The sequence below is a fragment of the Sorex fumeus genome, unplaced genomic scaffold (assembly GCF_029834395.1).
Source record: "Sorex fumeus unplaced genomic scaffold, SorFum_2.1 ptg000021l, whole genome shotgun sequence".
Lineage (NCBI taxonomy): Eukaryota > Metazoa > Chordata > Mammalia > Eulipotyphla > Soricidae > Sorex > Sorex fumeus.
In genome coordinates, this window is record NW_026606078.1 from 7,068,057 (window position 1) to 7,088,212 (window position 20,156).

At 42.8% G+C, this 20,156-nt stretch overlaps 1 protein-coding gene across 1 annotated transcript in view; it reads left to right on the forward strand.

Annotated features, from left to right (window-relative positions):
* The first annotated feature begins 317 nt into the window (after positions 1-317).
* MTR (5-methyltetrahydrofolate-homocysteine methyltransferase) overlaps positions 318-20,156 on the forward strand; it is a 124,922-nt gene continuing 105,083 nt past the window's right edge. The window contains exons 1-6 of the mRNA XM_056113598.1: positions 318-509; positions 5,691-5,905; positions 9,251-9,340; positions 11,637-11,706; positions 15,481-15,573; positions 18,177-18,283. Of these exons, the coding sequence (XP_055969573.1) occupies positions 5,696-5,905; positions 9,251-9,340; positions 11,637-11,706; positions 15,481-15,573; positions 18,177-18,283 (570 nt within the window). The 5' untranslated portion in view covers positions 318-509; positions 5,691-5,695. The remainder of the gene's footprint in view (positions 510-5,690; positions 5,906-9,250; positions 9,341-11,636; positions 11,707-15,480; positions 15,574-18,176; positions 18,284-20,156) is intronic.

The window sequence follows — 20,156 nt, forward strand, 5'->3', positions numbered from 1 at the left end:
GGCGCGACTGAAACTGACAACATAGTTCTAACTCCACCCCCCCCCCCCCCTCTTACCCCGCGGAGCTGAAACCCGACGCCGGGCCGCTACCTCATCCTCCTCTGCTGGTCCACGCCGGTGTCCTGGGGGGCCGGCTCCTGGGTGCACGTGTCTGGTCACCAGACTCGTGCTGAGAACCTGGAGGAAAGCCTGCACGCGTTGGAGCCACTGTAGCGGCCCAGCGTTCCGGAGTCGCTGAACTCAGGCCCCGCGGGCTGGAAGGCCCCGGGGCGGCGGGCGGGCGGGCGGGCTGGCTGGCGGGCTTGGTGGGGTGGGCAATCTTCCGAGCCTCCGGTGACTCGGACCTTCTGTGGCAACCTCGCCGGGAGCTGGCCGGCCTCGCTCTGGGCTGCTGGCCGCGCCCCTGCCTGGACCGGGAGTCTCGTGGATTGTCACCGGCGCCCCGACTGCACACGCCCTCCAGTAAGGCTGCGACACTGTCCGCACGCTTCGGCCTCTCGAACTACGAGGTGAGACCTGGAGATGCCCAGCCAGTTCTCCCCGCGGCGGCCGGCACCTTTGTACTTGCCAGGTGCTCTGTGGTCCCACTTTTCTGCTCCGTTGCTTCGCCCTCCTACACTTCCTCCTTACCAGGCGAACAAATCTGTCCAAATGCTCAAAACAAGCCCCCTCATCCCACCCCATCCCCCCAAACTCCCCTTTCCCCCCAAATGCAAAACAGCTTTGCAGTTAGACTGGGAATATCTTCACCAAAACTTTGGAAGTTTTGCTCGACTTAACGCCATTTAGTGTGTACCGAGCGAGTTTTTGTCTCTGCAAACTCCTATGTGCGTAGAATCATCGCTAGCTTTAAAATCCCCTCCGGACTAATTATGACAAGTGGTTCTGATACTGGCTCAGGGATCAGAAAACAAAAACAAAAGCAAAAACTCCCCCCAAATCAAAAACCCAGCTCAGGAGCTTAGCACAAGCCAGCTCTATTTATTTTAGTTTTTGGGCTCCTCCCAGCGATGCTTAGAGATTACTCCTGGCTCTGCACTCACTACTCCTCGGGAATTACCCCTGGCGGTGCTTGGAGGACCTTATGGGATGGCCCAAGGATGGAACCCTGGGCCGCGTGCCAGGCAAGTGCCCTAGCCGCTGTACTATCTGTCCAGCTCCAAAGTCAGCTCTGTTGTCCGCCGCGTGCCAGGCAAGCGCCCTAGCCAATGTACTATCCATTGTCTAGCTCCAAAGTCGGCTGTTTTTTTTTTTTTTCCTTTTTGCGATGCTCAGGGGTTACTCCTGGGTTTGCACTCAGGAGTTACTCCTGGCGGTGCTTAGGGGACTATATGGGATGCAGGGGATCGAACCCCGGTCTGCTGGGTACAAGGCAAACACCCTACCCACTGTACTATTTCTCCGGGCCCCCAAAGTCAGCTCTTAATGAATAAACTTTTCTTTTCTAAGGCCGTTTCAGGGGCTTTTCACTCTCCCCATTCTGCTCCTGCCCATGCTGATGGACTCTCCTAAGGGTGCTCAGCAGGACCTTGAGGTCCCCACATGAAAAGCTTGCATACTTGCCGTTTGAACTACCTCCCCGCCAGGGGAGTAGCTATTTTATGATGGAATGAGGATCTTTAGCTCTGGAAGGTGGTTGCATGCTAACTTAATTGAGAAGCCCGAGATAATACAGTGGGTAGGGTGGTTGCCTTTCACGCGCCCAACCTTGGCTGGATCTCCAGCACCATACATGGTCACTCAAGCACCACCACAAGTGACCCTTGAGCACAGATTTGAGCACCACAGGGAGTGGCCCAAACATTGAAAAAAAATGGAGAAGGAAGTTCATGGTAAGTGAGCTAGTAACCCTCTTCAGTCTAGAACTTGTTCATGTAGTTAGTTGGAACTGTCACTGAGAAATATTTTATCCCTGCAGTTATAAGATCCAACCTGTCCTTCCCTTGGGGATATCATAGTTGTTTATCTCTTACTTGATACTTCTTGTCCCCGCCTTTTTATTAGTTAATTTTGAATTCTTTGGGATTTGTTTTGTTTTGGGGCCATACCTGGTGATTCTCAGGCACTACTCCTAGCTCTGTCCTTCCGTTGTTTATCGATTTGCTCGAGCGGGCCCAGTAATGTCTCCATTTTGAGACTTGTTGTTACTGTGTGTGGCATATTGAATAAGTCACAGGGAGCTTGCCAGACTTTGCCGCGTGGGCAAGATACTCTCCTTAGCTTGCTGGGCTCTCCAAGAGGGGTGGAGGAATCGAACCCAGCTTTCTCGGCTGAGCTGGCTGCGTGCAAGGCAAATGCCCAACCTCCTAGGAATTACTCCTGTTGGTGCTTGGGGACCCATATGGGATGCTGGGGATTGAACCCGGGTCAGCCACATGCAAGGCAAGCACTAAGCAAGCACCATACATGCTGTACTATTGCTCAGGCTGGTTGGGCCTTCTTGCCAGCAGCTCTAGATCTGCAGTGCACTTGAAAATTGTCTCCTATTCCCGCTGAGCCTAAGTACTCTAGTCCACACACTTCCAACCCTAGGTTATCATGTGTTCTTATTCCTTCCAATGTGCCATATTCCCAACAGGTATTAAGTCCAGGAGATTCTTTACCTCCTTGTATTCTCTGCACCATTCTAATAAATAACTTCCAAGGCTATAGCAATATTACTCAGAAAGGTAATGGTGCTTTTGAGCGAATCTGTGACTTTTCCATCTGAATCATGTTGTTGCTTTGCTTGACCAACTTTGTGTAGTTGGTCAGTTCTTTTGCTCATTGAGTTTATCAGCAAATTCTCCAACAGAGGCACCATATATTTTAACCACAATGATAAGCAATTCCAGTAATTTTATATATACACCTGAGCATGTGTCTGTAGTGTCACACAGGGTTCTCTGGATAGGAAATATAGGACAAGCATAGTCTTGAGCACATAGAATCCTTTTATACCAGCTTTCAGGGTAAAGGAACGGAAAGAACTCCTCAGAATTGATTAATGCAAACCTCACTTTCCCTACATTTTCTGGAAGAGGCAATACTGGGGCAAGACTTAGCTTCCCTGTGTGCAAGATCCTTATTGCCTGCAATACCCTGACTGAGAAATTCAGTTTCTTTAGAGCAGTGGCCACAGGGACAGCTTGGTCACAAGGGTCCAGGCACCAGTTTTAGCATCCTAGTTAAAACATTGAGTTTTAAGGACCTTAGTTGCAGAGGAGTTTTGTGTCCAATCCCTTGTGTGTGCTTTTTGGGCCGCACCAGTGATGCTCAGAACTTACTCCTGGCTCTGTGCTCAGGGATCACTTCTGTCAGTGATCGGGGACCCTGTAGGGTGCTGGGGACCAAATCTGGTCAGCTGTGTGCAGGATAAGTGCCCTGCCATGGTGCACTATCTCTCTGGCTCTGTGTGTGTGTGTGTGTGTGTGTGTGTGTGTGTGTGTAATTTTTAATAGGCAAATTGTACCTTGATAGTTAACCATTTCTAACATTTTCTACTCTTTATTCCCAGCTACTCCTGGCTGTGTGCTGGGAGTGCTCCTGGCAGTGCCCAGGGGGCTGTGTGGTGGATTGAATCCAGACTTCCCAGAAGCAAAGCTTGCATTCAGCCCAGTGAACTTTCTCTCTTGGCCCTATTCATCTGTTTTGTCTATTAACCCTTTATTAGGTATATAATTTGCAAAATAACTTCTTCCATGTTTTAAAAAGTTTCCTTTTAATTGAATCACCATGAATAACAAAGTTAAATCATTTGTGATTCACTTTTCAATCTCATGTGTACACTGTCCCAACATTCCTTCCTTGATCACTGTACATGCCATCAGAGTCCTCAGTTTCCCTCCCGCCTCCCAGCTTGCCTCTGTGGCAGGCACTTTTTTTGCCTTCTCCCATGTTTTGATGGTGGTTTCTTTTGCTGTTAGATTTTTTTTTTTTTCAGTTTAAAGCACTCTTATGTATTTATTTTTTTGCAGTAGTTTCTTGTTATTGGAATAAATCTTCAAAAAAAAATTAAAAAGAATCTTCATAAAGAAAAGCCCAAGGTTAAGGAGCTGATAGTTTTTCTTCCATGTAGTTTTTGGTTTCAGGCTTAATTCAAGTGTTTAATCAATTTTGAATTAATGATGTTTTTGCTCAATTTGTCTGTTTTTTTTTTTGCTATACTCAGCTGTGCTCAGGCAGTCAGTACTGACTCTGCAGTACTGACTCTGAGCTTAGTGCTGATGAGCTTGGGGACTGATTGAGTTTCTGGAAATATTTGGGTTTCTGGGATTGAACCCAGGTGGACCACGTGCAAGGCAAATGTCTACCCACTGTACTCTCTCTGACCCATAATCTCATTTTTTTCTAATGTCCAGTTTTTCAACACCATTTATTGAAGAAACCTTTGTCATAAATTAGTTATCTGTAGATTAATGCATTATTTCTGGTCTCTCAATCCTGTTCTATGGATCTGTGTTTTTTATTCCAATAGCGTACTGTTTAGATTACCAAAATTTTATAAATAGTTTGAATCAGGATTTTGGTTCTTTGGTTCTGCTCCTTCTGTATAGTTTTGGCTAATCTGCGGTCTTTTGTCATTCAAAACACATTTTATTTTGCATTTGATTTTAGGCCACACCCAGCAGTGCTCAGGGCTCTATGCTCAGGGATCATTCCTGGCACGTTTTGGTGACCATATGTGGTGCTGGATTGAATGCAGGTGCCCTGCTGAGATGTAATTGCCTTACCAGCTGTAATGTCTCTCTGGCGCCCCAAGACACATTTTCGAATTTTTCGTTTCATTTGTGTGAAGAATGCCATCAGCATTTTGAATCTGCGTTCTGATTTAGGTAAAATGACCATTTAAACTAATGTTTCCTAACTGGAGGCCCAGGACAGGGAGAGTGTGAGGGCAAGGAAGGGAGAGAAAGAGAGGGAGAGGGATGGGGAGAAAGGGAGAGGGAGGGGGAGAAAGGGAGAGGGAGGGACAAGGAGGCGTGAAGGAGAGGAAGAGAGGGAGAGGGAGAAGGAGAGGGAGAGTGAGCAAAACCTCTGATTCCAGTAGGCAGGGGAGAGTCAGAGTTAATGACTGAAATGGCAGTTTGGACTTACTGATTTTTTTCATTAAACTGTGCTAAAGTTCCCTAATAATGGAGCCTGTGCACAGAATTAATAAAGAACCCTGAAGACTTGCTTTGAGAACCTCATCAAATTTGAATCAGAGGGCCACAGCTATATGTTGCCTTGTCTTGAAATCAGAAAGTATAGCCTGGCTTTGGAGCTTCACCTGGGATTTTGTTTTGTGTAAAATCTTGATTGCAGGGGCTGGAACGATAGTACAGCGGGTAGGGCGTTTGCCTTGCACGCGGCTGACCCAGGTTCAATTTCTAGCACCTCATATAGTCCTGTGAGCACTGCCAGGAGGAATTCCTGAGTACATGAGCCAGGAGTAACCCCTGTGCATTGCCGGGTGTGACCCAAAAAGCAAAAAAAAAAAAAAAAAAAAAAAAAAATCTTGATCGCATCATTAGGCCTTCAACTTAAATATTTTGTGGCGTTTTTTTCATTTTTTTTAATACTGTTGAATTGTAAGTACATCTTTCATGAGTGTCTCCCTTACTCCATATTGTGAATTGCTAGAAATTATCATAAAGTCCCTCTCTACTCACATTTTCCCCGTGAATTTTTTTCAAGTCAATTTTTTTTTTTCAAAGCTTTCTTTAAAGCCAAGATGAAGAAAACGCAGCCCGGTGAGATTGAAGCCATTCTACGGGAGCGGATTATGGTGCTCGATGGAGGGATGGGGACCATGATCCAGCGGCACCGGCTGAGTGAAGACGACTTCCGAGGGCAAGAATTTAAAGCGCATCCCAGGCCCCTGAAAGGCAACAATGACATTTTAAGCATAACTCAGCCAGATATCATTTATCAGATTCATAAGGTAAAGAGTCTTCAGCTTCTTAATATTTTCATTCCATCCTCTGAGCAGTTTTGCATGCCAAGGACGGGTCACTGTGTACAGTCTTTGTATGCTAAGGAAGACAGAAGTCATTTGTTCAGAAGGGATCCCTTTGACTCCAAATAAAAGTTACATACTATGTTGAATATTCAAGATAAGGTGATAGAGAAGGGAAGTTTCATTTGGCCTTTGAAACATTCTGATTTTTTTTCTTTTTTGTTTGTGGTTTCTTTTTGCTACGGATCTAAACCAGGGCCTCACACATGCAAAATCTTTGTGTGTGGGGGTGGGGGTGGGGGTGTGGTGAGGGGGGCGGCGGCACACCTGACTGTATTCAGGGCTTACTCCTTGCTGTGTGCTCAGGGATCACTCTTGGCATGCTCCGGACACCGTGTGTGGTGCTGGGGATTGAACCAGGGCCTCTTGTGTGCAACATAAGTGCCTTATCAGCTCTACTATTTTCTCTGGCCCTGCCATTTTTTAAAAATATTATTATATTTTTAATCGAATCACAGTGATATACACAATTGCAAAGTTGTTGATTATTGGATTTCAGTCATATAATGCTCCAACACCCATCCCTTCACCAGTGTAATTTTCCCACCACCAGTGGTCCTACTTTACCTCCCATCCCTGCCCCGCTCCATCCCTATGGCAGGTAGTTCCTCCTCCCTCTTCCTCTCTTCCTCTTTCCCTCTCTCCCTCTCTCTCCCTCCTCCTCTGAGGCCCTGCCGCTTTCAACAAAACTGTTTATAAAGAAACCAGTTTTACTGGTAGCTAATTGATATGAACAAGAGTTAAATTACTACTGCTTATTTCTGCTCACAACAGCATCATCACACTTCTAAATAAAGACCCCAAGTACTTCTAAAACTAACCAATAATTTGTATTTCATTCAGTTTTCCCACTGCTTGTTCCAGTCAGACTCCCTGGAATTCTTTGGCTGTAGAAACCATGCTTGTGTTCAATGGATGAATAAAGGGAAAAGGACCGAATTATTCTCACAGTTATTTCTAGTGGAGTCAGTGACTATAGATTAGATCTCCTGTTGTTGATTTTACTAGAACGTCCAAGTTATATTTGCACTACAAGTGCCTGCAGGAAAGAAGGTTGAGAGACAGGCTAAAGAATGAGAAGAAAAACATTTAAACTTTATTTCAGAGAAATTAAAAATTTTATACAATATTATAGGAAATTTAATTGGATTTAAGATATATGTCTTCTAATTATAAAGATGTTTATTTTTGTGAAAATAAGGTCTAGCTAGTTAATATGGAAAAAAACAAAAGAAAAATTAAAACAAAATACTTGTCAGTATCATGGCAGAACAGCTATTTATATTTTTAATTTATATTTTAATCTAGTTCTTATACTCGGAATTTTGAAATTAAATTACAATTTATTGCTTCATACTGTTTTATAATTTGTTATTTTAATTATATAGCATGAGTATTAAATATCTAGAAGAGTGGTTTTAATACCTTTGTAATAACCTGATTCATATGTATATTATTGGTTAATTTACTATCCTTATTTTGAGGTGAGAAAGCTGTTTTTAATTTTTCTTTCATTCTTGGGAAATTAAATTAAATTAATTATTTGGGGTCTGGAGGCATCTCTGTGGCATGCTGCTCTTTTCGGAGGTTCATTTGTGAGTCTCTGGATCATGTCCCCGAATGCGCTTAAATGGAGTCCAGGGGCAGTTCTTGGGCAGGAATGCCAGGAAAATGGAAAGGCGGGGAGATAGGAAGAGGTTACCCACCCCGACTCAGTGAAGCCTGGAGTTTTTAGTCACTGTTCCCGCGTACCTGGGTTTTTCAGCAGATTCATTCTCATGCTTGGGAAGCTCAGGATGAGCCTGTGATGGTTGGCTGTGAACATGGTGGCGATTGGGTTCTGCAGGTTTGTGGCAGCTGGGGTTCATTTGGGGCAGAGTGGGGACATACCTCCACTCTGAGGTGCCCCAATGATATCAGCCTGATGCAGGGTGGGGAGACTTCTCTGTGGAGTGCTGCTCTCCGCTGAGATTCATTTGTTATTTATATACATATATGTGTATGTGTGTACACATACATGTGTTATATATATGTGTGTGTGTGTATGTGTGTGTATATATATATATATATATATATATGTAGCACTGCACTGTACTCCCATTGTTCATCAGTTTGCTCGAGCGGGCACCAGTAATGTCTCCAACGTGAGACTTGTTGTTACTGTTTTTGGCATATCAAGTACGTCAGGGGAGCTTGCCAGGATCTGTTGTGTGGGTGGGGTACTCTCGGTAGCTTGCTGGGCTCTCCAAGCAAGCTTTGAATGTGTATAGATTTTCATTAACTTATGATTGCAATAGATTGCAGTATTTCCCAAACCATAGTAGCCTCTGGTGTACTTGGGGGTGGATGGGGTACTTTTATACATTGTAAAGTTGAACCATCATAATTTGTGGAATATATATATGTGTATATATGTGTTTAAACTCATAGTATTATTTGTATGTATGTATGCATTTTAACCTTTTTTTGGCTCAATAATTCTTTTGAAATCTTTTACATGGATGTATGTAGCAATGCAATGTTTTTAGCCATATAGAAAATTATAAAATAGAGATATCATAGTTTATTTATTTTTGTAATGAGGTTATTTAGTGTAATTTTGACTTCCTATATATATATGTAAATCTTGTTTTTTTTTAATTTCCAATTTTTCTTCAGTGTTTTCAGTATAGGCAAGGGTTGGTTTTACTCACTATTAGGAAATCATGGTGTTGAGAGATTCCAGAGTCTTCATCAGACTTTGGCCAGAGTGTGTCCAAAAAGTGAAACTAGAAAAAGAACTGGAGGGTATCAACTTCTCAAGGTTTTACTAAGAGAGTAGAGGGAGTGGGAGATGTGAACTGAAATATTCACATTTAGAACTGAGATCACAGAAGTAGTGCTGAGATAGTGATTCAGTGGGGAGCAGATCATGCTAAAGCAGGTAAAAGGTAAGAGAACTGAACCAACATTTGTTAAATGCCTATTCCGTGCCAGACACTGGATCGTATATCTGTATTTTCTCCCAAAGAAGGAGGGTTATGACACTTTCACAAATGAAACTGAAACTTAGTGAAGTGATGAAACTTTATCTGGATTTGATAAAATTCAGTTTGTTTATTTACACCACTACCTTTCTGTAAAATAAATCATTAACCTCTTCTGTAGTGTCTTCCATTCAGGAAGTGGCCAGAAGTTGCTTAGTGATGATAATGATCAATAAAAACAATTGTTGTTGGGGACAGGGCTCCTAAAATAGCTCACATTTGCATTACTTATCTCTTGTTGCAGGAGTACTTACTGGCAGGGGCAGATATCATTGAAACAAATACTTTCAGCAGTACTAGTATTGCTCAGGCTGACTATGGACTTGAAAACTTGGTAAGTATTCAATTTTTCTCCATATATAAGATGTTCATGAGCCTTTGGAATGTTGAATTTGCTAGTGATATTATCACCCAATCTGCAGAGTCGAAAACACCTAGTTAAGTATCATTTTTGGTCAGGGGAGAATGGTTTGAATCTCTCCTCTTTCTTTCTTTCTTTCTTTCTTTCTTTCTTTCTTTCTTTCTTTTTCTTTTTTTTTTTGTTTTTCAAATGTAGGAGTACTGCTGTTTATTCAACCACTGATTAAGCTGACTGAAGCAGCATGAACTCCACATTACTTTTCTTTTTTTTTTTTTTTTTGCTTTTTGGGTCACACCCGGTGATGCACAGGGGTTACTCCTGGCTCTGCACTCAGAAATCACCCCTGGCAGTGTTCAGGGGAACCATATGGGATCCTGGGAATCAAACCCAGGAATGCCCTACCCGCTGTGTTATCTCTTCAGCCCCTCCACATGACATTTTTTTTAATTAAATTTTATTTTCATAAAGTTGTTCACAATAATTGTTTGCATTCAATATTTCAACACCAGTCCCACCATGTTATACCTTCCCGCCACCATTATTTCAAATTTTCCCACCACTACCCAAGCCTGCTCCATAGGCAGATACTAAATGATTTATTTTGTATCGCTTGTTATGAATAGTAAGTGATGTCATGCAGCTGTAAAGTGGCCACATGCTCATGGAATTTTAAAATCTTTTAAATATTTGGGGTCTGGAAGCATCTTTGCAGCATGCCACTCTCTTCCAAGATTCATTTGTGAGTCTCTGAATCATGGCCCGTAATATGCTTAAATGGCCTGATTTTGATCTCTTTCGAGATTTATGTATGGGTTTCTGAAACAAGGCCGATAAATGAGCTTATACAGCTGAACTGGAGTTGTTTGTGGGTATGACTTTGACATACCTAACTTTTGATTGTTTAACTTCTTGAGAAACTTGGTCCCAAGTTCTTGGGGTTCGGCCAGAGGCACAGCGATAATTTTGGGGTTTTAGGAAGCCTGAAGGCACCATCAGGCTGCTGATGCACTCACCTTGCAGGTATAGGTTGACCTGCTGGGCGGCACCATACCCTCTTCTCTTCTGTTTTTTTTTTTCTTTTGGGTCACACCCAGCGATGCTTTGGGGTCACTCCTGGCAATGCGCTCAGGAATTACTCCTGGCAGTTGCTTGGGGGACCATATGGGATACTGGGGATTGAACCCAGGTTAGCTGCGTGCAAGGCAAACACCCTACCCACTGTACTGTAGCTCCGGCCTGCCCCTTCTCTTCTGCTTCTTAACAAAATAACCCATTTGTTTTCCAGCTGGCTTCTTTTATGGGCAAATAATAGTTAAATAAAAATGATAGTTATTCAGTGGTTGTGAGTAAAGTGATGAAGGCATAGCTAGTCGTGTGCAGTTTGTGAAACCCAAGTATAGGGTGACAGATTTAGTTTCCTCTGCTTCTCCCTCCACTTACTTGTAGTAAAATCAATATTCCATAAAATCACCATTATAATAATTTTTAATTATGCAGATGAATGGCACTTAGTACATCGTTGTGCTATCATTATTACTATATCTTTAGTCTTGCAAAACTGACATTCTATCTCCATTAAACAATGGCTCCACATTTCCCCTTCCCACAGAAAATCATCATTCTGTTTGTGTGCACTGTTTTGTTTTGATGGTGTTCAGGGCTTTTCCGGTTTTTCCCGGTTCTGTACTTAGGGGTCACTCCTGGCCATGACCATGCAGTAGTAGGGCTAGAACCCCGGCTTCCTGAATGCAAAGTGCTCAGCCCATTGAGCTGTGTCTTCAGCTTCTGTTGTATGAATTTGACCTCACTAGGTACCTTGTATAAGTGGAGGCAAAGGTATTTTCTTACTCAGCAAGGTAATAATCCAAGGCCAGAAGTAACACAATGGGAGAAGTGATCCACACAACTGAGTTAGTGTGGAGGGATGTTGAGAGGGAAGGGTGTTGGCATCTCTGGGGAGAAAGGTGGGTTCATGGATATTGGGGATGGTGTTGCATTTATGGGCATCATCAGCAGTATTGTATATCACCGAGCCTCGCTAAAACAAACAAAAAATGAAAATAAAAGCAGTCACCAGAGGCACTCCAATTGCATTCATTATTGGAGCTAGCCATAGAATTTCTTATTTATTCCATTTGGATTTCATTTGGCCTTCAGATTTGTTGACTCTTATTTCCTTGCTGAGTTAAACTGGGTTTTAGAACAGTGTGGGTTTCTTACTGTATGGAGGAACAGAAGGACAGAGTGACATTTCTGTCCTTTGTGTTAGGCCTACCGGATGAACAAATGCTCTGCAGGAGTGGCCCGAAAGGCAGCCGAGGAGGTAACGCTCCAGACAGGTAAGGGGTCTCCTGATTTTACAGAAATGGTTCCTTCGATACCCTCAGCAATCCTGCGCTGTCCTTGCTGCACTTTTTTTCTTTGATGACAGTTGACCTACCAGTGACACTGCAGATATACTGGTTTGTAGCCACTTCTCCGGAGTTTCATAACCCAGCATTCGATGGCTTTGTGAACGGACTAGATTCCAGTGAGCCAATGCTCAGGGTTTGGATGCTTTACCAAGGGTTATAGCATAACTTTGTAGCTTCGTTCATGACTTCCTAATGTGTTTATAGCTAACATAACTTTTTTCTCTTTGGAAACATTATGAAGTTATTAAGGTTAATAGCTGATTAAGATATTGAATTGTATCCTTTTAAAACTACCTTTAGGGTACATTGAGTAGGGTGCTTGTCTTGCATACAAACAATACAGATCCGATGTCCAGTACCCCATATGGTTCCTGAGCCCCACCAGGAGTGATCCCTGAGTGCAGATAATCCCTGAACAGTGCGGTTCAAAAATCAAATAAACAAAAAAACCCAACTATCTTTATGCCTGTGGTTAGCTAATTTAGGTAAAGAGACACTGTTTTAGGGCCTGCAGTGATAGTACCGTGGGTAGGGCATTTGCGTGGGTTTGATCCCTGGTATCCCATATGGTCACTTGAGCCCTCCAGGAATAATCCCTGATTTCAGAGCCAGAAGTAATCCCTGAGCACTACCAGGTGTGCCCTTCTCCCCCCTACACACACTAAAATGAAAGACTCTTTATTTTCCATTTCATACCACTATAGTGTTCTTGAAGACTCTGTGAGGCACCAAAAGAGTCTGGCATTCGATTTATTCTTGCTGGGATTTGAAAAGTGCCTCCCCAGAATAACCTCCTGGCTGACTGCCCTAAAGAACACTTGGGCACCAGCTGGTAGGGAGGCTATGAGGGAGGAAAGGAAAAGAAGAAATATATGGAGCCCCTTTGGATTTGGAAATGTGAAACTATTGACAGCAGGAAAGATGTATGCGAAATTGTGAAGAAGTTAGATACTGGCATGGTAATGAATATTGAAGCCATTTATAGGAACTCTGTTTCTGCGAGATAATGTTTAAATCCAGAGGAATGTAGACAGTTACTCTAACAGAGTTACAGGTTAGAGGATATTTTTGTTTTGTTTTGTTTTGGTGCTTAGGTCTTATTCCTGGCTCTGAACTCACAGAACACTGCTGGCAGGGTTTGGGGGATCATATGGGATGCTGGGGATCAAGCCCAAGTCGGCTGTGTTCAAGGCAAGTGCCTTACTTGCTGTGCTATTGCTTCAACCCCCCACGCCCTTTTTTTTGATTTTGGTGTGTGTATGTGTGTGGGGGCGGGGGGGGGGTGGGTTTGGTTTGTTTGTTTGTTTTTTCTTTTCTCCTGCAGTGCTGAGGACTTATTTCTAGCTCTGAGCTTAGTGATCACTAAGTGGGATTTTGGGAAAAAACCCTGGTCACCCATGTGCAAGGCAAGTTCTTGTATTATCTCTCTGGCCCAGGCTAGAGGATATTAATTAGCTAATGCAAGGAAAGTGAGGGCATTTTTTTCTGCCTGCACATTATTATTCAGCTTTGGGGAAGATAAAGAATATTGGGCTTGTAACCTGTTCACACACTGGGTCATCTCCTACTTGTCAGTCTTACCCAGTTAATTGTAAAACACAGCAGAGGCTGTGTGATAAGTAAATGAAAACAAATTCTCATCCTCTTTTAGACGCACTCACCCTAGAGGAAAGGTTATCAAATAATTTTTAGAACTTATTGAATATTTCTCCTTCATACTTTATGAATTGAACCTTACTCATTAAACTTACTGAACTTTAAGAACTCATTTGATACTATCTGCTTCTTTAATTTTTTTTGGCAGGGGTCTGGGGTTGGGAGCCATTCTTGGCGGTGCTCAGAGCCTATTCCTGGCTCTGTGTTTAGGGATCACTCCTGGTGGGGTTCAGAGAAGTCTATTGGGTGCTTTGTATCAAGCCTGGGTCAGGCATGTGCAAGGCAAGAGCCAGCTGGTGGTACTCAGGGGACTATATGGGATGCTGGGAATCAAACCCGGGTGCAAGGCAAACGCCCTACCCTCTGTGCCATTGCTCCTTATCCCTTATATTTAACAGTTTCCTGAGTGGTAGTGGAGATAGCACCTTTAATTGCATTTTTAGTTTTTTTGGTGGTGCTGGTCATGAACACAGAGCCTCACACATGCAGGGCACTGATCTGCTGCTAAACTATATATCCCTGACCGTTAGAGAAATCAAGGTTTTTTTGTTTGTTTGTTTGTTTTCTTTTTGGGTCACACCTGGCGATGTACAGGGGTTACTCCTGGCTCTGCACTCAGGAATCACTCCTGGCAGTGCTGGGGAACCATACGGGATGCTGGGAATCGAACCCAGGTTGGCCATGTACAAGGCAATGCCCTACCTACTGTGCTATTGTTCCAGCCCAGAAATCAAGTGTTATTGTCATATAAATTAAGGAAAAAAATATGTAGGTGTTCTTCCTTTTTGGATATCATTGTTATGAGCAGAGCACTGTAGGCTTTTTAAAAAAAATTTTTTTATTGAATCCCATGAGAGACCAGTTACAAAGCTTTCATACAATGATCAAACACCCATCTCTTCACCAGTGCACATGTTCCACCACCAAGAACCCCAGTATCAGTATACCCACCATCCCACCCCCTGCCTGTGTGGCAGATGATTTCCACTTTACTCTCTCTCTACTTTGATTACATTCAATTTTTTGACAGAAAACCTACCATTATTATTTGGAATTTTCCCCCAACAATCAGACCTGCCGAAAAGGCATCGTTAGATAATTTGTTTCCTGTTGCTGATAATGAAGAGCATATGAATTTGAATTTCTGATATTTTAGTAATTAAGTCCGGAGGGATTTCTGCCAAAAGCCACTGGTTCCGAGGATTGGTTTGTGTGCCTCTTGGATCATGGCCATTCCAGAGCCAAAGAAGCCGTCCTTGGGTGACAACGCGAGGTCTCGTCTGGGCGGGGAGAAGGGCCGGTTCTATCCCCCATCCCGTGAGGCCCTGCGTCTCTCATCACTGCAGGCTTGTACCTCTCTGTACAATAGGCTCTGAACCATGTTGGTCACCAAGCTGCCGCTGAGGGGGAAATGCGCAAGGGACAATGCCCTTTCCCACCCAGGGTGGCATGGGCCCATAGCTTAATTCAGAGTCCAGAAGCAATTCTACCAGAAGCCCCTGAGTTCCGAGATTGGTTTGTGTGCCTCTGGTATCATGGCCGTTTTGGAGCTGGACAGTGGCAACTCAGGGTCTTGTCTTGGACTTTTGTTTTAGGGATAGTTTTTCTTTTTTTTTAATTTTTGTTAGTGAAACACCATGAGGTACAGTTGTAGACTTACAGATTTTTGTGCTTGGGTTTCAGTTATACAATGATCGAGTACCCATCCCTCCACCAGTGCCCATTCTCCACCACCGTTGATCTCAGTATCCGTCCCACCCCCCATCCCCCCATCCCACCCTGCCACTATGGCAGGGCACTCCCTTTTGTTCTCCCTCTCCTTTTGTGTGCTGTGGTTTGCAAAAGAGGCATTGAGTGGCAATCATGTTTGGTCTATAGTCTACTTTCAGCATGCATCTCACATCCTGGGAGGATCCTCCCAATACCCTTTATTTGGTGCTTGTTAGGGATAGTCTTATACCCTTTATTGACTAGTCTATATTGATTCTTGACAAAATGATGGAGCTGTTTACAGATTTTATTCTCATTTTCCTTTCCCTAAAGGAATTAAAAGGTTTGTGGCAGGATCTTTGGGTCCAACTAATAAGACACTGTCTGTATCCCCATCCGTGGAAAGACCAGATTACAGGAATATCAGTGAGTATTTATCATATATAATCCATGATAGTGGGCAGATATTTCTATATTTCATTAACCTGTTCCAATGATTGGGCCAGTGACAGGTTCCAGCTCAGTGTTGTCGTGACTACATCTGTTTTAAGGGTTTACAATGGTCCCTTGAATATAGTGGAAATGTAAATAAAAAAACTAGCTATTTTTTTTAAGTTTGCTTTCAATTGTACAGGAATTATCATCTCTGAAAATAAAACCAGTCATAATAAAGCCTTAAAATGAGAAGTTGAGTAAATACCTATTAAATATCTATACTAGATCTTGAACTACTGTGAAATAATTTACTTGACAGCAGTCCTAAATTATTTAAATATGCTAGCATTATAAATATTAAAAAACTAGCACATAAGTATACTTAACATTGAGAGTTTATGTAAAATCTCAAAGCCTAAATTGGTTTAGCAGTAGACCACAAAAATTTAAAAGACGCTCTCAGAACTAAAGAGCAATGGTAACATTTTTGATAATGAATTTTATGTCAATGGAAAGTTCAGGTTTGTAGATTTTGTTACAGAATGTTCTGTGTAGCCATATCACATTCCCCCCAAACCCCCCAGCGCTGCTTATACTGGGCTGTGTGTTAGCTGTGTCTGGGCTATGCTTGATAGCAAGGAGTTCACTTTCACCTTTGTCTTGTGCTACTGAGGATTAAGTATACTTGTATGTTATAAACAAGTGTAAATGTACTTTTTAGGCTCTTCCACTGAGTGTTTTTGCTTAGAGGTAAAATGGGGAGAGGACTAGCCTCTCAAATGGAAATAGACAATTCAAGAGGTTTCTTTGTGTGTATGTGTGAGTATGGAATCACGCCTGGAGGTGTTAGGGGCACCTTTGATGCTCAGGGACCACGCTGTACCAAGGATCTTAACACAGCTCTCACATGCAAAGAAAGAAAGCATGTGCTCTAGACTCTGGCCTGTCAAGAGTATTTTTTTTTAAATCATTAAGCATAATTGATATATATATACACACATACCATTTTATTATTTTCAGTTATCAACATAATGATTTGATACAATAAAATACAATGCAGTAAAAATCATCATTTTTTTGGGGGGGGAACCTTTTGGGTCATACCTGGTGGTGCTCGGGGGTTGCTCCTGCTTCTGCACTCAGTTATCACTCCTGACAGTGCTCGGGGGACCAAACGGTATTCTGGGATCAAACCTGAGTTGACTATGTGCAAGGCAAACACCCTTTCTGATGTGCTGTAGCTCCGGCCCCTCCATTAGTTATTTTTTTTTAATTAGTGAAACACCATGAGGTACAGTTGTAGACTTATAAATTTTTGTGCTTGGGTTTCAGTTATACAATGATCGAATACCCATCCCTCAACCAGTTCCCATTTCCCACCACCATGGGTCCCAATATCCCTCCCACCCCCCATCACCCCCCACCCCACCCTGCCTCTGTGGCAGGGCATTCCCTTTTGTTCTCTCTCTCCTTTTGGGTGTTGTGGTTTGCAAAAGAGGCATTGAGTGGCAATCATGTTTGATCTATAGTCTACTTTCAGCATGCTTCCCCTCCATTAGTTTTTAAATTTTTGTTTTGTTTTGTTTTATTGGCTATACCCAGTTGTGCTCAGGCTTGTTCATGGTTCTGGTTCCAGAATCAAACCTGGCAGGGCTTGAAGGGCCATATAAGGTACTAGGGATTGAACCAGGGTTTTCACTGCCCACTGTACTCTCTCTTCCGTTGTTAGCACATTTTCAGATTTGTGGTACTATACCATGAACCTGGTGCTGTATGCTGCACCATGCTGACTTACTTATTTTATTACTAGGGGTTTGTAATTAGGAATTTGTATGTTTTGCTCTTCTGTACCCATTTTGCCCATATGGAACTCTCCCCTCAACTCTTCTCCACTCCTCAAAAGGTTCCTTGCAAGGACTGGAGAGAGTCCTCAATGGGCTGGGTGGCACGCTTTGGATGCAGACAGCCTGGGTTCAAGCCCAGGCACTGAATGGTCCCCAAAGCACTCCTGGGTGTGACCCCCAAACAAAAACAACACAAAACAGAAAGTAAAAGATATTCCTAAGAAAACCTAAGTCATTGAACACTCTTGTTTGAGGTTAGAATTGCTCATCAGGCTGGTTTCCTCATTGTCAGAGTTGTTGTCAGAAGGCAAAAGCAAAATCCACACTTTTGCAGCTTTTTATCTCAGGCTGGAGGGAATGTGATCGGATCTCTGATGTCTTCATGTAAGCATGACATTTCTTTAGTTAATCCTCACAATCATCCCTTGATTAATTAAAACTTGTGGTAAAAATGATCTGTTTTAAAGAGATTCAGTGTAAAGTGTGGGTTTACAACATTATGTACTTTCTTACTCATTCTAAGGGGCGGGGGTGTTATGGCAAGTGTTTGGGAGCAATTGTGTTTAGTTGCTGGTTTAACTTCTATCCACTGCCATATTCCTTACTTAATTTCTTACAGAATATGGTCTTGTCCTTAAATGGTGCATAATGAGTCAGCAGTAGGCCAGGTCTGGTCTCCGCATGTCCTAGCCTTCAGGCCACGGTGATGACTGGGGCTGGCTGTGATTTCTTCGTTTTTTTTTTTTGCAGCGTTTGATGAGCTTGTTGAAGCATACAGAGAGCAGGCCCAAGGACTTCTAGATGGTGGGGTTGACATCTTACTCATTGAAACTATTTTTGATACTGCCAATGCCAAGGTGAGTTAAGTCAGAAAAACGGGGAACGCTGAGGTAGGTGCTGTAATGAATTCCCTAATGTAATAAGAAGGCAATTTTAGCCTTTACCAAAGTTAAATTACCTCTATTCCATTTTATTATTGAGTTTATATATAGATGTATAGATATAGGTATATGTAGATATCTATATATATCATTTAATGTGTTTTTAATTTCAGAGCTATATCTGACAGTGCTCTGGGACTACTCCTGGTGCTGCTCAGAGGATCTGAGGTCCTGGGGTTCCCACATTGCAAAGCGTGTGCTTCAGTCCTTTGAGCCATCTCTCAGCCCTGAAAAAAATATTGTGTGTATAATATTTATATGCACACACACATGCGCGCGCACACACACACACACACACACACACTCTCAGAGTTCAGGGTCAAATCCAGGTCTTCACTGTGTAAGATAGGTACTCTACTATTAAGCTACATCCCCAGCCCAATCACTGCATATTTTATTTTTTTCATTTTTAAATTATTTTTTAATTTTTATTTATTTATTTTTGCTTTTTGGGTCACATCTGTGATGCTCAGGGGTTACTCCTGGCTCTGCACTCAGGAATTACTCCTGGCGGTGCTCGGGGGACCATATGGGATGCTGGGGATCAAACCTGGCAAACGCTCTACTCCCTGTACTATAGCTCCAGCCCTAATTTTTAATTTTTGGGTGGGCCAAACCTAGTGGTTTTCAGGGTTTACTCCTAGCTTTGAGTTCAGAGATCACTCCTGGTAGGCTTGGAAGACCATATTTGGTACCAGGGATTGAATCTGGTCTGTTGTGTGCAAAGCAAGCGTTCTACCTGCTATACTATGTTTCTGGTCCCTACTGATTTTTCCTGTTTTATTTTGGGGTCACTTGGTGGTGCTAAGGGCTTATTCCTGGCCCTAAACTCAGGGTTCACTCCTGGTAATGCTTGAGGGACCATATTAGGGTGATCGGGATTGAACCCAGATCAGCCATGTGCAAGACAAATGCCTTAACCTCTGCACTCATTCTCTGGCCTCTATTTTAGATTCTTCAAGGTGCAGTAAAATTTCAGTAGTATTAAATTCACAGTTGATCATTCTATGTCTGCCCTCCCTCTGACTCATTTCACTGAGCAGGATATTCTCCATGTCCATCCATATATTATCACATTTCATAACTAGTTTGAAATTTGACCCTTCCTTCCTTCCTTCCTTCCTTCCTTCCTTCCTTCCTTCCTTCCTTCCTTCCTTCCTCCCTCCCTCCGTCCCTCCCTCCCTCCCTCCCTCCTTCCTTTCCCTCCCTTCTTCCTTCCTTTTCTTTCTTTCTTTTTTGGTATTGGCTCACATCTGGCTATGCTCAGGGTTTTCTCCTGGCATTCAGGAATTACTCCTGGCTGTACTGGGGGATCACATGAGAGGCCAGGGATCAAACCCAAGTTAGCATATTCAAGGCAAGTGCCTTACTCATTGTACTATCACTCCAGCCCCAGTTTGAAACATTAAAAAAAAAAGACTAAAGTACCAGAATCATGAAAAATAAGGGGAGATGTGTATACTACCTTATTCCTAACATGTTGCCTAAAAATTTTTGTTTTAGTTTTGGAATACACCTGGCAGTGCTTGGGAATTATTCCCAGACCTGTGACCAGTGGTTACTTTGGGAGGTGCTGAAGGAACTGTATAGTGATGGTCATTAAATCTGGTCCTTCTGCATGCAGAACATGCACTCAGCCCTTTGTATTATTCCTCTGGCTCTATGCATCTCTTTTATCCACCTTTCAGAAATTCAGAATCTTCAGTAAGCAAATTTTAACTTGAAAAGTTAACTCAGCTGTATGTTTTGAGCAGTAATGAGATTATATTTAAAGAGAGATCCAGGTATA